Here is a 17,105-nt window from a genome sequence, read left to right as displayed (position 1 = left end):
CCTCGTGGGTGGCCACGTGGCCCTTGGTTTCCGCGTCTGAGCAAAAAGCCGGGAGCCCCCTTCTGAGGATCCCCGTCACACGCCGACGGAAGGATGGTCGCGACACGTAACCACGAGCCCTCATTCTTCTCCTTCTTCCTCTTCTTGCTCTTCTTCTTCTTCTGCTTCCGCTTATTCATCTTCCTCTTCTTCTGCTTCCTCTTAGTCATCTTCCTCTTCTTCTCCTTCCTCTTATTCATCTTCCTCTTCTTCTGCTTCCTCTTCATTTTCTTCTTTTTCCTCTTATTCCTCCTCTTCGTTTTCCTCTTCTTCTTTTTCCTCTTCCTCTTCTGCTTCCTCTTCTTCTTCTTCTTTCGTACGGCTGATGCAGATGCAGAGCAACGACTACAATTTCACATTCAGGTGGTCGAGCGAGACAACTGCGTCAGGAGCAGCGGAGTCGTATCGTCGCCGCGATGTCTCCTCCGTATTGACGGATTGGAAGGTTGACCGTATGGGTCCCAGAGGTCTTATCGGGTTTCTACATCTGCCATAATTCATGCAGTGGATGCGGTTTAGGGTGGTTGTGTCCATGGTGTTCCACTCGTCAGTTGTGTCCATGGTGTTCCACTCAATCTTGATTTGAAAAACTCATGTAGGTGTTCCACTCGTCAGTTATCACCCGAGGTGTCATCACCCCATCGGTTACAATCTCGTTTCGTGGACAACAGCGAATCATGTGCTTACCATTTGAAATGAGTGGGGTTATTGGCGAGGTGTTAACTCCCTCGTCTTGGTATGCAGGAAGGTCGTGGGTTCGATCCCTACCCTGACGCCTGCTGTATATTTGGAGTTTGCGTATCTCTCTCTCTCCCCGTGGTCAGGTGGATTTTTCTCCGGGTCCTCCGGTTTTCCCTCAAGGTCTAGAATCGACATGCTTTCAGAGTAATTTGGCTGATTTAAATTTCCACGTGATAAGCCACTTCGTTGAGCTCTCATCAGTGGTGTGAAAAAAATCAATATTGCTCAGTTGTAAAATAAATAAAAAATATTTATAGTAAAAACTCATGTAGGACAGGGGCAGAACATACAATCTCCGCGCAGAAAGTTTCCCGAGTCGGGGAATCGAACCCATGGCATTATTGCTGTGAGACACCCTTAAGATTCATCTATCGGCTATTGCATACAACCTTGCATAAAGGTTTTTTTTGGGGGGTTAGAGTTCATGAGTATAACGGTGTCGTTAACCCGCCACCACCAGACACAGCCAACCAGTAAGGTTTGTCACGTAAACAAAACGTGCCAATTAGTTACTACTTCAGCCCGTCAGTGTGTTGGAGAGTAAATCCACAACATTTATCGGGCAAAATCGCCCGCTTATGCTGGGTGTAATAATTACCAGCGAAACGTCACTTAACTCAAATTGTAAATATTCTGGATTAACTCTCCAACACACCGGTGGGCTGAACTAGTTACTAATGAATTGGCCACATTTTCTTTACATGACGAACCTGACTGGTTGGCTGTGCCGGGTGCTCGCGTGTTAACGACACACTGATACTTGCGCGACCTAACCCAAAGAAACCCTTTACTATGAATAATATTGGTCGCGAAAGCCTACGGACAACCTCGCGCGTTTACTGGCTTCTTTATAGAGATGAACCGAGTGGTCACCCTCCCTGCTCAACGGGACAGAAGCCTCTCTAAGCATACGAGCTCTGTCAGCAATCACACGAACCCACACCCCATGCGCTGGTGGCAGCAGCAACGCATTGAAGTACGGAATGTAGTAATAATAACATTTTAAAAACGGATTTTTTAACAAACGTGATTCCCTGCGCATGTGTCATGAGCCAACGAATCAATGCATCGTTACGGACCTAATCGATATAATAAGCAACGTGTGCTTGGTGTCCATTTTCCAAACCAATGCACTTCTGCATCTCTGGAACACTTGAGTTACTTGTCTACACGTGAGAGAATTTAATTCGAAAGCGTAAGATAATGCAATGTTACTTAATTCTCCCTTTCGTCATCTAAAATTATGTTTCATCGTTTACTTAAATGGTAGTGTTCCTGCAAATGCTAGGGCTTTTATTTTTTTATTTTTTTATTCTCGTGAATGTGTCTGAAACGGGCGTTGCGATGAAACACCCCCACAGCCTCGGCCAAAACGGGCCTGCAGGGCGTTTAACAAACGATTCACATTGCAGGCAAATGACCCCCCTCCGTCCCCCAACCCCACTGCACGCCACGTCAGACCCCATGCGCGCCACCGACAGGAGTAACGTGCAACACGAGTCGCCGTCGCCAGAGCGAGCCGGACACTATTTTCGTTGCTGTTAACCGAGGGCCTCGGGACACTGAACCCACGTCCCAGTTTAGCACGCACTCCGCACGCACTGCGAACACCGGCGACACGAATTCGATGGCCACTCACGGCCATCAACACCGGTGACGATTATCTGCACCGGTACTGCGCCTCTCCCTTGTGCGGTGTGTGCTAACATCGCCACTCGGGAGACAAAGGCGGCCGGGTGTGGTGTTGGCCACCTACCACCTCTTGTACTGTCCCCGTCTTCATAGATGCTACTCACTAAAAGTACTTTCCCCAACAGTCAAAGCTATTTGGGGGATCTATGTCTATGTAATTCCGAGGCTAAAGTACCATCAACATAGGGCAGACCTCCGCCCCTCACGCCTCCAACCCACTCCCGTAGTATCACATGGCAGCCGTCACGTGATGACCCTGTTATAGGGTTACCTGGGGTGTGAATACAGTTGCGTCTTGGGGTTAAATAAGAAAAAATGTGAAAAAACCGTAGTGGTAGTAAAGCAGCGAGGTAAACATTGCAGATCCCATTGGCACCGAGAAAGAGAAAACTTCACAACGTCCGTCCTTAGCCAGGCCTCAGAACAGGATTTCCTTGGACGGCCACACCAGACAAATAAATGGAAGCCATGAATATAAATGTGTCGTTAAAACCGCCACCACCCGACACAGCCGACTAGTAAGGGTTGTCATGTAAACAGAACGTGGCCAATTCGTTACTAGTACAGCACACCGGTGTGTTGGAGAGCAAATCCACAACATTTACAATCTGAGTACGACGTTTTTCGCCAGTAATTACAACCTGCTTCATCAGGCGACAGCCAGATTCGTGGAGAAATCCTCCTGTTTCGTTCCTCAAAGTAAATGGAATCCTCGATGAAACGGGCGACCGAGAGGAGGTTTTTTTTTTTTCTTGAGCCGATCTAAAAGAGAAAGATGATGTTTCCTGGGAAAACATGAACCGCGGAAAGCCGCACACTGCCTGGAGAAGAGGGTGCCTTGAGGCACGGTCCCAGGATAGGCCAGGCCGAGTTCAGCAGAGAAGAGCTGGGAATGACGACGCCGTTGCTTGGACGGGGGCGGAGGGGGGGGGGGTTAAGCGTGGGACTGCTTCGCAAGAACCGCCGCGGGCAGGAGGCCTGTCCATCTCGCGGCCAATCCTCGGATTGAGGAAGGCCAGAAACACAACGGATCCAACGCACTTGGGAGACGGCCAGGGGAAACCTCCATCGATGGTGATAATCATCATCATCATGGCGAGCACTTGGGCAGTGTGCCTTCTTCAGAACAGTGAGGAGCAGAGAGAGAGAGAGACTCATTTACTTATTTTTGGGATGACTCAACGAACACTGCAGTGCCTTAGAAACGCTGAGAGATGACAAATGGACAGTTAATGACGAAACGTAATTTGTCCGACTCTGTCAGTCGCAGCACTTAGTTGAGTAATTTGTCATACAGTCAAGGAAAGAATAGGGGACCGATGCGAGTGGATGACATGACCTCTGACCTTGGTCAAAAATAACCACGAGTGTAAAATTTAAACCACGCTCATCTTGTCGGGGTTTTCCGCGCAAGGCGTTTTATTGAGGATTTTATCACGGTAATATCAGTAACCCTCTCTGTAGGACGGGCTGAAAGCAACTCGTCAATTGATATTTAACGGAAAAATTGATTCGATTCCGGAATCAATTTTTTTTGTTTCTTAACGATGTGGCGACTTCAGAAGCCTCCGCGTGAACCCATGACGTAACAAATTACGCACTCGTAGATACGCGACTTGGTGGCATTTTATTGCGAGCTCAGAGATCCAGCTGCAGTATTCTGCACACGGGCGCGAAAGCACAACGCCGTGTGGGCACGCGGTGGTCGCGACATCGCAGATTTCCACCGCAAAGAACGATTTGCATTGCGTATGCAGGGCACGAGGCGCGAGGAATATCCCTGACACGTGCGGGAATCGACGTTGACGTTGCCTCATTAAACGGTGCTTGCATTCGACGTTCTCAGCACACAAAGGCAAAGGCCCCCCGTGTAGCCTGTAACAGACCGGTGCGGCAAGTGCTGCGAGTAGCACCTATGAAGGCCCGGCATGGCACACAAAGGGGGTGGGTGGCCGACACCACGCCCGGCCGGCCGGCTTTTGTCTCCCCAGCGCCGATGTTTACACGTGTTTTACACATCGCACACAGGTACTCGTTTGAGGCCGAGCCGACCTACGGGAAGCCCAGGAGCGGTTCGGACGATCGTCACCGGCGTTGGCGGCCGTGAGCGGGAATCAAACTTGGGTGCGACGGGTTCGTACCGTAGCGCGCTAACCACTGCGCCACCGCTCCCCCAACACAAAGACGAAGATCCCCCCCGTATAGCCTCAGCAGACTGTTGGGGCGAGTGCTGTTAGCAAACACACAAACAAACCCCCAATTTGTTAGTTATATTAAATGTTGCTCGAAGCCAGTTTAACAGATTACCGTACCGCTCCCGAAATCATAATTGCGTGAAAATTAGGGAGTAGTTTTGACAAATTGCTCTCCAAGAGCGAGACTATAATAATAATTGCTGTATAGATTCCCATCTCACCGATGCAGAACAATGAGGAGAACGCCGAGGTCAATCCCCTGTTTTATTTATAAGCTGTTCACAGCCCGATGGGCGACAACATCTGGCAAAAAAATGGAATCCGGGACACGAGAAACAGAGCCCCTATCGCCCTAATCGCTCGAGCCAGACTTTTCAGACCTTACCTTTTATTAATTTATATTTAGTGACTAGCTTACCTTTTTAAAAAATATATATTTTTTGCACTCCTATCGTTTTTTTGTTATTGTAAGTTGCTGACCACCTTGTCCCATACTGCACATCTGTGAAAAAGAGCTTCATAGCTCATCGGATTTCTCCTGAAGACCACAAAGATTCTGATTCTGACCTTCTGTCATGTCTTTTGGTCTTGCCCAAAGGTTCAAACCTTGTGCCAGGATATTTCCCAATGTCTGCAAGACGTATTACGTATGTATGTTGAACGCCTTTCACACCGCACGTAGCCAACTGCGCTAATCGCAGGGACATCGGGCCGAGGAAAGCAATTAGGCCCAGTAATGCATCACTGAGTTATGCTAATTATGGGTTAACTTGTCCTCCGTTCCTCTATTAAAGCCTCATCTCTTCTCAGTCGCCCATTCTCTTCCTCTTACCCTCACTCCGCCACTCCTCCCCGTCCCTCCCCTGTAGCCCATTCGGGATCCCTAAGTACCGCTCTGTTGCGGTAACTCATTCCTCAATACCTTGTAGCATGCCCCCTGTCAACTACCTCATTCCATTCTGTGTCATCGTTTTGTAAGCTCTCTAAATATGCAATTAGATTAGATACATACCCATAATGCAATGTGCCAGCAACATTTTCTAATTTTACTTTTCATACAGAATAAGTGTTATTAACACACGTTTGATTATAATCATTATTGGAGGGTGTTTGTCTATTTCTCAATGTCTACTGATCAGTAACTATTAGGTAACTAACTATTCGGTAACTAAATACGAACAGGTAGCTATTCATAATACAGGTTTTTTTGGGTTAGAGTGTGTAAATATAAATGTGTCGTTAAACCCACCACCACCCGACACAGCCAATCAGTAAGGTTTGCCACGCAAACAGAACGTGTTGGAGAGCAAACCCCCCAAAAAAACCTGTGCTATGGATGATATTGGTCGCGAAAGCATTCCACGTGTTAAACAGGTATGCAAATTAATAAACTGTTCATGTGGAAACAATTTTAAATTATGTCATTTTCATCAGGCCCCACGGTGCAGAGTGCAGTCCCCTCAACCCTCAACCCACTCCATCTGTCGTGGCCTCTCCATCCACGTGCCATGAAGAAAAGGGGGACATTGCCCCCCTTAAAAACCTCATCCGTTATACAACCGTTTTCCTCTTTCAGGGCCCACGGTGTTAATGACCAACGCGTCGAGTTGCTTTGGCTTTTCAGGGAAAACGCGCGCTCACATCTCTCCGTACGTGCCCTGGAGGGGGAGAGGGGAAGGGGGGGGGGTGGTGAAGGGGAGGGGTTAGTGGGAGGGGGGGGGCATTTGTCCCCCGATTGATTTGAGCCTCCCGCTGTGCACCGCTGTCAATCGTCGCCGCCGGCGTGCTCAAGTCTCTTGAGGAGCGGAGACAGAGGAAGAAGACTCGCGAACCGTCGTCCAATGTCGAGCGCCGCCCGAATCTGATGCACGGAGAAAAAAATCCATTCGTGGAACTCCGCAAGGGTAGAGAGGTGGGGGGTGGGGGCCGTGGCGGTGGGGGGCTCCATCACAAGGGGCCCACCCCCCCCCCCCCCAAGCCGCCGCCGTTCACGGTTCGTCGCAAGATGTCGTCTCCCGCGTCGACTCAATTTCTGCCCGCGACCACCCCCCCCCCCCCCGCTACCCAAATGTACACTCACACTGCCTGTCGCCTCTCTTCCTCCCTCATTTCCGTCTCTTCCAAGGCTTCCTTTTCTCTTTCGTTTCCCCGGTCTCTCCATTGTTGTCCAGATCACAGCCCGGGGGGGGCGGGGGGGGGCAGCGGGGGGGGGGTTACGACGGTCGCCCAGACCCCCCCCCCCTCCACACACTTCTGTGCTTTCCGGTGATTGTTGCGTTTAAAAATTTAAACGAAGTCCCTTTAACTGCACGCTTTTAAAACGTGTTCAAAAGTAGTAAGTTGCGGCGTGGTGACGCGATGTTCAGCCACCTCGTGCGGTATACAGGAGCTTGCGAGTTCCATCCCGACCCTTACGTATGCACGTGCGTATGTTGAGGGGCCGTACATAAATGACGTCACGCGATTTTGGAGGATTTTTGACCCGCCCCCCCCACCCCATCGTCACACGGCGTCACTAAAAGTCAGACACCCCCCCTCAAATATGACGTCACAAAGCTCTGCCCCCCCCCCCAAAAAAAAACATGCTTCAAATCGCTTTAAACTATTGTCATTGTAGTGCGTATTTAATGATATAGCAGAAAACTAAAAAAAGTATTTTTAATTAAGTAGAAAGTTGTGCATTTGGATGTGAAGTCACATTTCTCAACCTCCCCCCCCCCTGTCACACATCATCACAAATGTCTGACCCCAACCCCCTAGGTGCGTGACGTAAATTATGGACGGCCCCTGAAGTTCTTTCACACCGTACGTAGCCAACCGTGCTAATCGGCGATGCCGGCTGTATATTTGGAGTTTGCGCGTCTCTCTCTCTCTTTCTCTCTCCACGTGGTCACGTGGATTTTTTCCTCTCCACGTTCAGGATCGACGTCACGCCTTTCGAGCAATTTGGCTGCTGCTATATAAATATCCGCGTGGTGATGAGCGCCACCGAGTCGAGCTATCGTTTGTGACGGCCAGGTCGATCCCGAAAGAGAGCCATGTAGCTTACCCGGTAGAATATAAACAAGTTTTAGCCCAACAACCGCACCTCAAGTTTCATTTATCAGGTACGAGGGGGTGGGTGGGTGGCAGCAGCACGCCCGGCCGCCTTTGTCTCCCCCGTGGCGATGTTCACACACCACAGCAGTTACTCGTTTGAGGCTGAGTCGACCTAGGGGAGGCCCAGAAGCGGTTGAAATAAGCGTCACCGGTGGTGGCCGTGAGCGGGAATCGAACTCGGGTCGCCGGGTTCGTAGCGCAGCGCGCTAACCACTACACTACAATGCGTTACGCTTCCACATGCGCGGGTCACGTGACAGATTTGACGTCACAGCTCACTTGGCGTGCAAAGATAAACATTATTGAGCTCCCGCCCCCCCCCCCCCAAAAAAAAAACAAAAGTGTATTTTTTTAATGTTTGCATGGTGTACAGTCTGGAAAGTACCCACATGGCAAATTTCCAGTTTGTTTCATGTCGGGAAGTACGCTAAACATTTTGAACAGACACACATATTCACAACTTTGCCTTTTATATATATGGAGAGAGCCCTGTGAGCCATGCGGGCGCAACCGCAACAAACTAAATATGAACAGAGAAACATCTTAAAGCGACGACGCGCAACAGGAACACCCTGGGATAAAGCAGCAAATCTTCCAGAAATAACATACACCGTATTACAACGCCGTGTGCAAAAATCCCAGCCACTCGCTTAATTTCTACATTAATCCTTTACGTCGCACCTACGATTGTTGTTGTTTTGAATCAAACATCACCCGGCGGTGCAATTTTATCTGGGTCATCAAGTCCAGTATTTTGAAATGTAAAATCGCCGTCTCGGTCCCTATACATGGTGAGATATCTTGGTCTGGAGCATAAGAGGGGGGGGGGGGGGTGGCGGGAGAGTCCCGCAGGCTATGATTAGACGGTGAGGAATGTACATGGGGAGGGGGTCTTATGGGCGTTCGCATCGTTGCGAGCGGAATTCGGTTAGAACTGGGGGGGGGGGGGTGGTGGTGGTTGTGGGGGGCTGCATTGTTCCGTTAAGCCAAAGGAACTGTCTCAGGGTTGAGGAAATCCAACAAGTGAAGAACTTTGGAAAATAAGTCATGGCCAATTCACGTTGCTGCCGTAAACAAAAACCTCTCTCCCACCATTGAAACGTTCGCGGCCACTGGCCAGGATTGAAGTCAGGCGACCGGATTAATAAATAAATAAACGAATCGAAAACTCTACACGTTCGTACACAAAAGTGTGTGTGTGTGGCTTTAAAAGCAGGAAAACTATATATAGTGGGCGACATTCCGGGGAATAACCCATTCCCGTGCCGTTGTCGTTGACGAATTTGATGCATTGTTGTTGTTGAATGTGCTTATGCACCACAGCCAATGCAGCAGCAGCAGCAGCACCATCATCAAGAAAGCATATGTTTACCAGAGTCATAGTTGCAGCGTTCTAACCACACCGCTCTACCCCACTCCTCCCTACGTAAAAATGCGCTACGTACACGTGAATTACAAAACGCCGATTCTTATGCACGTGCGCAACTGAACGTGGGCATCTAGTGTCGGAGAATCGATGTTAATCGGCAATTTGATGGATTGTAACAAACGTCTGGCTGGCGCTGATAACAGAATGAGATTTGGTCAGCATTTTCTGAAAACCTTTGCTCAGGCCTAAAAAATTTATTTTTTGTGTCCGAATTACTGTAAATCCTGTTGAGTATCTGTGCTTCTGCTGAGGTGGCCAAGTTCAGGGGAACTGAGCTGGCACCGTTGAGATATTGGGTTTGAATTTAGGTGGCCGCTTGTGATTTAAGCGAGGTTTCCGTAGAGTATTCAGAATGGGAATCTTTATATGTAACTGGAGGAATCCGATGAGCTGTGAAGCTCTTTTTCACAGATGTCCAGTAGGAGCACGGGGTCAGAAAAATTACAGCAACAAACTATAAAAAAAACACGATGGGAGTGCAAAGTATAGGAAATGTAAGGAAATTACACGCAAAAAATAGAAATAAATCTCAACCATTTTTATTTTACAAGGTAAAGCCCACTGACAAATTAGCTTCTTTTTCAGAAGCGACCTGGCCACAAATGATAGCTCAGCGAAGTGGCTTGTCACGTGGACATTTATAGCAGTCAAATACTCTAAATGCGTATTGACTCTACATGTGGAGGGAAAAATTGGAGAACCTGGAGAAAAAAATCCACGCAACCACTGGTAGAGAGACACCGCAAACTCCAAATATACAGCAGGCGTCAGGGTCTGGATCGAACCCACGACCTATATACCAGGCAAGGTAATTAACATCTCCTAGCCACCGTGATGACGATGAGAGAGACACCGCAAACTCCAAATATACAGCAGGCGTCAGGGTCTGGATCGAACCCACGACCTCCTGTATACCAGGCGAGGTAGTTAACATCTCCTAGCCACCGTGATGACGATGAGAGAGACACCGCAAACTCCAAATATACAGCAGGCGTCAGGGTCTGGATCGAACCCACGACCTCCTGTATACCAGGCGAGGTAGTTAACATCTCCTAGCCACCGTGATGACGATGAGAAAGACACTGCAAAATCCCAATATACAGCAGGCGTCAGGGTCTGGATCGAACCCACGACCTTCTGAAAAGCAGTATTGAGCTCACCAAAAAAAATACCCCAACCAACATGTTACATCCATAACAGAGGTTTTTGTGTTCGATTGTGTAAATATATAATGCGTCGTTAATCCCACCACCACGCGATACACCCGATTAGTAAGTTTTGTCACGCAAACAAAACGTGCCAATTTGTTACTAGTGTAGTGGCCTTATTGACGACGGAGACTTATTCTTTGGAGGCAACACGTATTTATTACAGACACTTCACTGTACAGTGGCTAATCTGTTACTTGAAGAGGTAACGGCCTCTTCACCCGTACTCTATAGAGGGAACGTTACCCGAGCCTTAGCCCACGCCGGCTCCCTGGTTCCCTCTATCCTGGTCCTCTCTCAGGAGGCTGTCTGACCTGGCCCAGCTCCGGCGCAGGTCCCGATCACCAGCCACACGAGTCCGGCCCTCAGAAGGACATTGGGCCTCGGGGCTCCGATGCCGCACCCCCTGGCTTGCTTTGCCCGGCCCTCAAGAGGACGGCGGGCCAAAGGAGTTCCAGGGTCTGGCTAGTCGATCATCTTTCTTCAACTGGCTCTTCATCTTGCTTGAGTCGAACTGCCCTCTCAGCTCTCCGGGTCCCACCTTTTATACTGTCCCTCACCGAGGGGTGGGGCTGGGAGGGATCACAGCGTCCCCCACAGCCCCACAGGGTGGTGGCCGTAGCGGACGTGTTTGTGTGGCCACCGTTACACAACCGCGTGTCACCCTCCCGTAACACCTCTACACTAGTACAGCACATCGGTGTGTTGGAGAGTAAACCCACAACATTTGCAATTCGAGTACGACATTTCGCCAGTAATCACAATCAGCATCATGAGGCGACAGCCAGAGTTGTGGAGAAATCCTCCTGTTTCAGTCTCAAATAGAAGGGTAAATGTGACGTCGTCCCTTGTTAGCCAATCAGGTGCGAAGGGCCAGAAGGGGGGGGGGGGGGAGGGGTTAATGTCTGCATGTACATTACATTTTGTTTCCACTGACATTTCGCGAAAGTTTATCTCTGACAGTTAAATATATCGCATTGATCACGTAGCAAAGTGCGTGGGGAAGTGCGCCCCCGACTGTGTAAAGGATACACGGGGCCACATGAATGAATTATTGAGGAATTGGAAGCCTTGCGATATATCCTGTTATGGCACGTGGGGCCGCACTGCTCTGCAAGTTCTGATCAGTTTCTTAGTGTCAGGGCATTAAGCCAAGAGCAATCATTGGCATGACTTTGGTGCAAAAGACAAAAGCAAATTTCTATTTATATAATTCCACAATATATTGGTTGCACTGTAACTGTCTTTTGTTGTATGTATGTTGATGTATGTACACTAAAACCTTGGATTGCGAGCATAATTCGTTCCGGAAACGTGTTTGTGATCCAAAGCACTCGTATATCAAAGCACTCGTATATCAGTTGTGATCATGTGACGCTCGGCAGACAAAGCGTATACGTACTACTACTCGTATTGCAAGACCTCGCTCGTTTATCAAATTAATATGTATTTAAAAATGTTGCTCCTCTTGCAAAACACTCGCAGACCAAGTTACTCGCAATCCAAGGTTTTACTGGATGTTGAACTTCTTTCACACCGTAACTAAGTAGCCAACAGCGCCAATCGGAGGCGCGGGGGAAAGTCAACAAACCAAACACAAAAAGCAGTTCAAAAATAAATTAGTTTTCAATCCAGATGATTTTAAATTGCATAGCTCCAGTGGCTTCCTAATATCGGAAGGAAGAGCGTTCCAGACGGCCGAAGAAGCGCATCTGAAAAGCGCCGCGCGATGCGGTGACCACCGTCTTCGTTGACCTTGCTTCCACAATATTTCGTACTTTGTATTTCTGGGAGCGGAAATGCGGTGGTTCTGGGAGTTTTGGATTGTCACAGCTTTCCCCCTTTGCGCATTGCGGGACGAGAATTTGTGGCGACGACTGGGTTATTAAACCGAGCTCGACAGGCATGGAGACAAAGCAGCCAGTTTGAGAACTAAGAGGCGACCGTGCTATCTTTATGCGTCACGTTTCATCAGCCTTTGCTTCATGGGTACGCATAGAATAGGGTTTAGAACATACAAAGACAGCTCCACACAAAAAGGCAAGCATCGCCACGTAAGGATCGTAGTTAACGCAGGCACATTTTTTTTTTAAAGCTGTGATTTTTTTAAATGCAATAACTTTAGACGTGCAATTCCACCACACTATGCCTTCTGCAATCGCTTTTAATTGTGTTTATCTACGACCGTGTGTTCGCGTGTTATTTGACGATACAGAGATCGGCGAGTATTGATTGCCTGTTTCGTGTAACAACCGTGAAGAATAAAGCCACCAGGTGAATTCCAAGTGACGATACAAACTGAAAAGTGATGAACTAGCACTGGCCGACGCATTTGCGTGGAATGTAACTTCACCGTGCCGGGTCATGCCCAGACATCGGCTTTAATTATAATTCGATGGGGAACCCACCTTGCGGAAGGTTCTACACCAATGACATGCCAGTCGCTCATTGTCGAAGACTTTGTGGCTCCCATAGCTTTGTATTGGACGTTATGGTTTTGACATTTCTGGGGCAAAATAGTTGTTAAGTCGGAAGGCGGGAATGTCCTCGCCAAGAGAGACATTTGTTTTTACCTTAATTTCTATCCAACGGGCCGCTTTGGTGATACAGAGCGTGACGGACAGACGCTAGCGAAATATCTGTATACATATTGACTTAAAGCTTTCGTGACTGCAGGAATTCATGTTCTTTGGGTCTTTTGGTAAAGTCACGTAGATAGGTTCGAAGAAAATAACAAAAAAATAACAAAAAACTTCGACGTTTCGATCGCAACACAAGCGATCGTCATCAGGAGGATGACGATCGCTTGTGTTGTGATCGAAACTTTACCGAAAGACCCAAAGAATATATGGATACATATATGCAAACAGCGGCTGCGTTTTAAATGAGGGATCAATCGATTCACTCATCTGGCGATTTCTCTGCTGTCATAAATTCATGGCCTTGATTCTACTTTACAAATCGATTCGTTGGGGGGTATTTTTTCGAAATATATAAATGCGGTGAATCGAGCGGCCACGCGTGGGAACGCAGGAGACACGTGTGAACCCATCGTATAAAATATACCCAAGTAAAAAAACAACAACAAACCCCCCACCACCACCCCCCCCCCCCCCCCCACAACTGATTCTTGCACAGACGATCCGATGTTCGCGCCGGGCCACTCGCGAAGACTCACCGCGAGAGTTGGTGGCCAGGTCCGCGATTTTCTGGAACGCGTCCAGGAACGTTGCAGCAGCCACCACAGTCGTTCTGAGTACGAACGCACACAGCAAAGGTGACTTACGGCAGGCATCCAGGGCATGCGTACGCTTCGCGTCGCTCTGTATATGCGCACAGAGAGCGCGACACAAACGGTGCACTGCACATTCTACGGAGGATTACATACCTTAAGCGGCAGAGCAGAGGCGCGGTGCTTATCTCACTATGCTGTTATTCATCATTAGAATTGTTTTGCTTGTTTACCCAGAAAAGCCTCACCGAGCCTCGTATGTTAAGATTCTTTCGCACCGTGCGTAGCCAAAGCGGAGAGTCTCGGCTCATCTCAGGAGGGGGTCCTGCCAAAGTGTTTTTTTTTTGCAGGAGGGTGGCTAGACGATCACCAATTAAGCAGCCGGCGAGAATGTTCGTTCAAATTCGCCACATTTGTGACCGCGACGCCGACCTGACACACACACACAAATGGTCCACTCTTGCACGAACCACCTATCGGAATATTCAACCATAACACAGGTTTGAATTTTTGGGTTAGATCGCGCAAATACATATTGCCGTGTCGTTAAACCCGCCACCACCCGACACAGCCAATTAGTAAGGTTTGTTTACGTAAACACAAAAAATTCCAATCCGTTACTACGTTGGCACGTATTTTTTTTTTACGGTGGATAAACGCAAAGCATTAACCAGGCGGGGGTGGGGGCGGCGGCCTGCAGAGGTTCGAACTGCAAACAACTGCGCCAAAGCCACGAGCATACTGCCAGTCTTGACCCGTGTGACATTTGTTGGGATTCCCGGGGCGAAGGCTGACGTCGGTGTATATATATACGCGCGTGTGTGTGCGTGTGTGTAGAACTGGCCTTCATAGGTGCCACTCGCTAACAGCACTTGTCCCAACAGTCTGTTAAGGCTATGCGGGGGATCTTTGTAGAACTTCTTTTGCACCGCGCGTGACCAACCGTGCCAATCGGGGGCAGCGCGGGGGAAGGCCAGCTGGTTGGTAGCGTGGAGAAGTGTGGAGAAGTTATGGCCACAAAGTAACCGACACGGAACGGGGCGGGGGGGGGCTGGAAGGCGTTACTGACGCCAGAGCCGCGCGTTCTTCCCTTTAGTGCAGGTCTCTTTGGCAGCTTCAGGTATTGAGGCCGAGCACCGGAGAGGCATTCACGCGAGGGGATGCAGCGACTCTCCCTCGGTGACGTTACCGCCACACGGCGTGACGCCGACACGGTTCCCTTTATTGTTTTGTAATTTAACGGTGGCAAAAGTGCGAGGCGGGGGAGGGGAGGGGGGGGTTGCGCCGACGAAAAGGCGGCCACAAAGCGGAGGGGGGAGACGTACCGGAGCTGGGAGTGAAATTTTGTCGCTTTGTTGGTAAAGTCCTCCCAGACGGGATAGCTGCTCTGAAAACGACAAAAGAGAAGCAGCAACAACAGCACGCAGAGTCGTCAAGGCGGTTTTTTTTTAAATTAAAACACGACGAAGAAAAAAACCAAAACGTCCTCCGCAAAACAACCCTCGCGTCACGGTTTAATGTAAAATCTCTCTGCCGGGCGGATATTGTTCAAGGTTTGGCCCCCACTTTCGGCTCTTACAACAACAACAACAACAAGCGTAAAAGCTCCAAGAATGTGTTTTTCAAGAGAGAAAGAGAGAGAGAGAAAATAAGCGCGATTGTGATCTCTTGGGGTCACGGCTCGCACGTCACGTGACGCCGTGGGCACTTTGCGTGTGTAACGCGCACGGTCAGAGCAGTCAGAATATTTATTTATATTGGAGGAATCCGATGAAGCCATGAAGCTCTTTTTCACAGGTGCCCAGTAGGGGCACGCAGTGAGAACGTCACAACAACAAACAGTGCGGAAACACGACAGCAGTGCAAAGTAAAAGGTAAACAAATGACCCAAACACGTACAAATAAAACACTAAACCATCCACATCCTACCAGGCAAAGCCCACTGAGGTAGTAACTCATTGTTTTAGATGTGCTGGGCACAATACGGTAAAAACTAATTGAGGCCAATGCATATTTACAGTAAAACCTTGGATTGCGAGTAACTTGGTCTGCGAGTGTTTTGCGAGACGAGCAAAATTTTTTCATAAATATTAATTTGATAAACGAGCGAGGTCTTGCAATGCGAGTAGTACGTATACGCTTTGTTCTGCCGAGCGTCACGTGATCACAACTGACATACGAGCGCTTTGATATACGAGTGCTTTGGATTACAAACACGTTTCCGGAACGAATTATGCTCGCAATCCAAGGTTTTACTGTATTTACTTTGAGCAGCAGCAGCAGCAGAGTGAGACGCAATCGTCTCCCGTGAGTTCGGTGGTCTTGAAAATAAAGTTGTGTTCCACCCTGTCATGCGTGGCACGGCCACGTGACAGGCAGGGCAAAACTGGGTCGTAGCTGGCAGTGGCCACTGAAAACTGGCGGCATCCCACTGTGGTTGGAACAGCTGGGTCAATGTTAACCCAACGTTGGCCCGGACAACATTCCATGTTCGCTCTTGTCTCAGTACATCTCTCTCTCTCTCGTGTCTAGATGTCTCGACCGCTATCTACATTGGGGTACCACGGTATCGAGATGTTTACTACATCGCGTGGTATGCAGGAGGTCGTGGGTTCAAACCGGACCCCTGAAGGCTGCTGCTGTATATTTGGAGTTTGCGTGTCTCTCTCTTTCTCTCTCTCTCTCCCTGTGGTCGCGTGGATTTTTCTCCGGGTCCTCTGGTATTTTCCCTCCACATTTAGAATCAACATCACCACGCGTTTAGAGCATTTGGCTGCTTAGAAATGTTGGAACACGTTCATAAACTCACGCTCAAATTACCAAGGGCATTGATGGAAATCAATGAGTTGTTCATTGCACATTGTTAATGGTAATACGAGATTATATTAACGGAGCTGGTAGGCTAACTTAATGATATTGCCAAAATATAATTTCCTTGTGAAGGCACTTGACTATTTTCACAAAATCCCTGAACCGATTTCTATAAATTAGTTCGAAAAACATAACCACCAACCTGCACTGAGCAGCGTGGTAAAGTATGGTCAATAAAACCCCTATAACCTACACAGCATGGACAGGCCTTCAAGTTACTATTCATTAGTGTAGTCATAAAAAAAATAAAGGGGTAGGGGCAGGGGGGGAGTGGTGGTGCACGGGTGAGCACACTGCGCTCGCCATTGCTCATTTATTATTCCCTAAAATATCCTGGGAGATTTTCACCAACACTCTCCGAATCCCGACGTGCCAGTCGCCTCGTGACTTCCATTTCGTCGGGCCGACCCCGAGTACCGTCAGTTCCGCACCGGCGTTAAAAACGCGGCAAAAAGCGGCCGCCCGTTTTTGGAGTTTGTACGTGTCCAAAAATGGTCACGCGACCACCACCTCCGTAACGATCCTGCGGGCCAGCTTATTTACACCGCGCGGGTGAGGTCACGAGGCGCGCGAGGGGAGCAGGGGCGCACGGGGCGGCT

At 48.9% G+C, this 17,105-nt stretch overlaps 1 protein-coding gene across 5 annotated transcripts in view; it reads right to left on the bottom strand.

Moving 5' to 3' along the window:
* Positions 1 to 17,105, bottom strand: part of LOC116954145 (protein MTSS 2-like) — a 91,759-nt gene that overhangs the window by 57,534 nt on the left and 17,120 nt on the right. For all 5 annotated transcript variants that reach the window (XM_032974608.2, XM_032974611.2, XM_032974612.2 and 2 more), the window contains exons 2-3: positions 14,961 to 15,022; positions 13,582 to 13,655 (exon numbers count right to left, since the gene is read on the bottom strand). In XM_032974608.2, the coding sequence (XP_032830499.2) occupies positions 13,582 to 13,655; positions 14,961 to 15,022 (136 nt within the window). The remainder of the gene's footprint in view (positions 1 to 13,581; positions 13,656 to 14,960; positions 15,023 to 17,105) is intronic.

The sequence above is a fragment of the Petromyzon marinus genome, chromosome 54 (genome assembly GCF_048934315.1).
Source record: "Petromyzon marinus isolate PM22_M1 ecotype Great Lakes invasive population chromosome 54, UKy_Petmar_22M1.pri1.0, whole genome shotgun sequence".
NCBI lineage: Eukaryota > Metazoa > Chordata > Hyperoartia > Petromyzontiformes > Petromyzontidae > Petromyzon > Petromyzon marinus.
The sequence above is the reverse complement of the archived record's forward strand: the minus strand, read 5'-3'. Positions and strand labels throughout refer to the sequence as shown.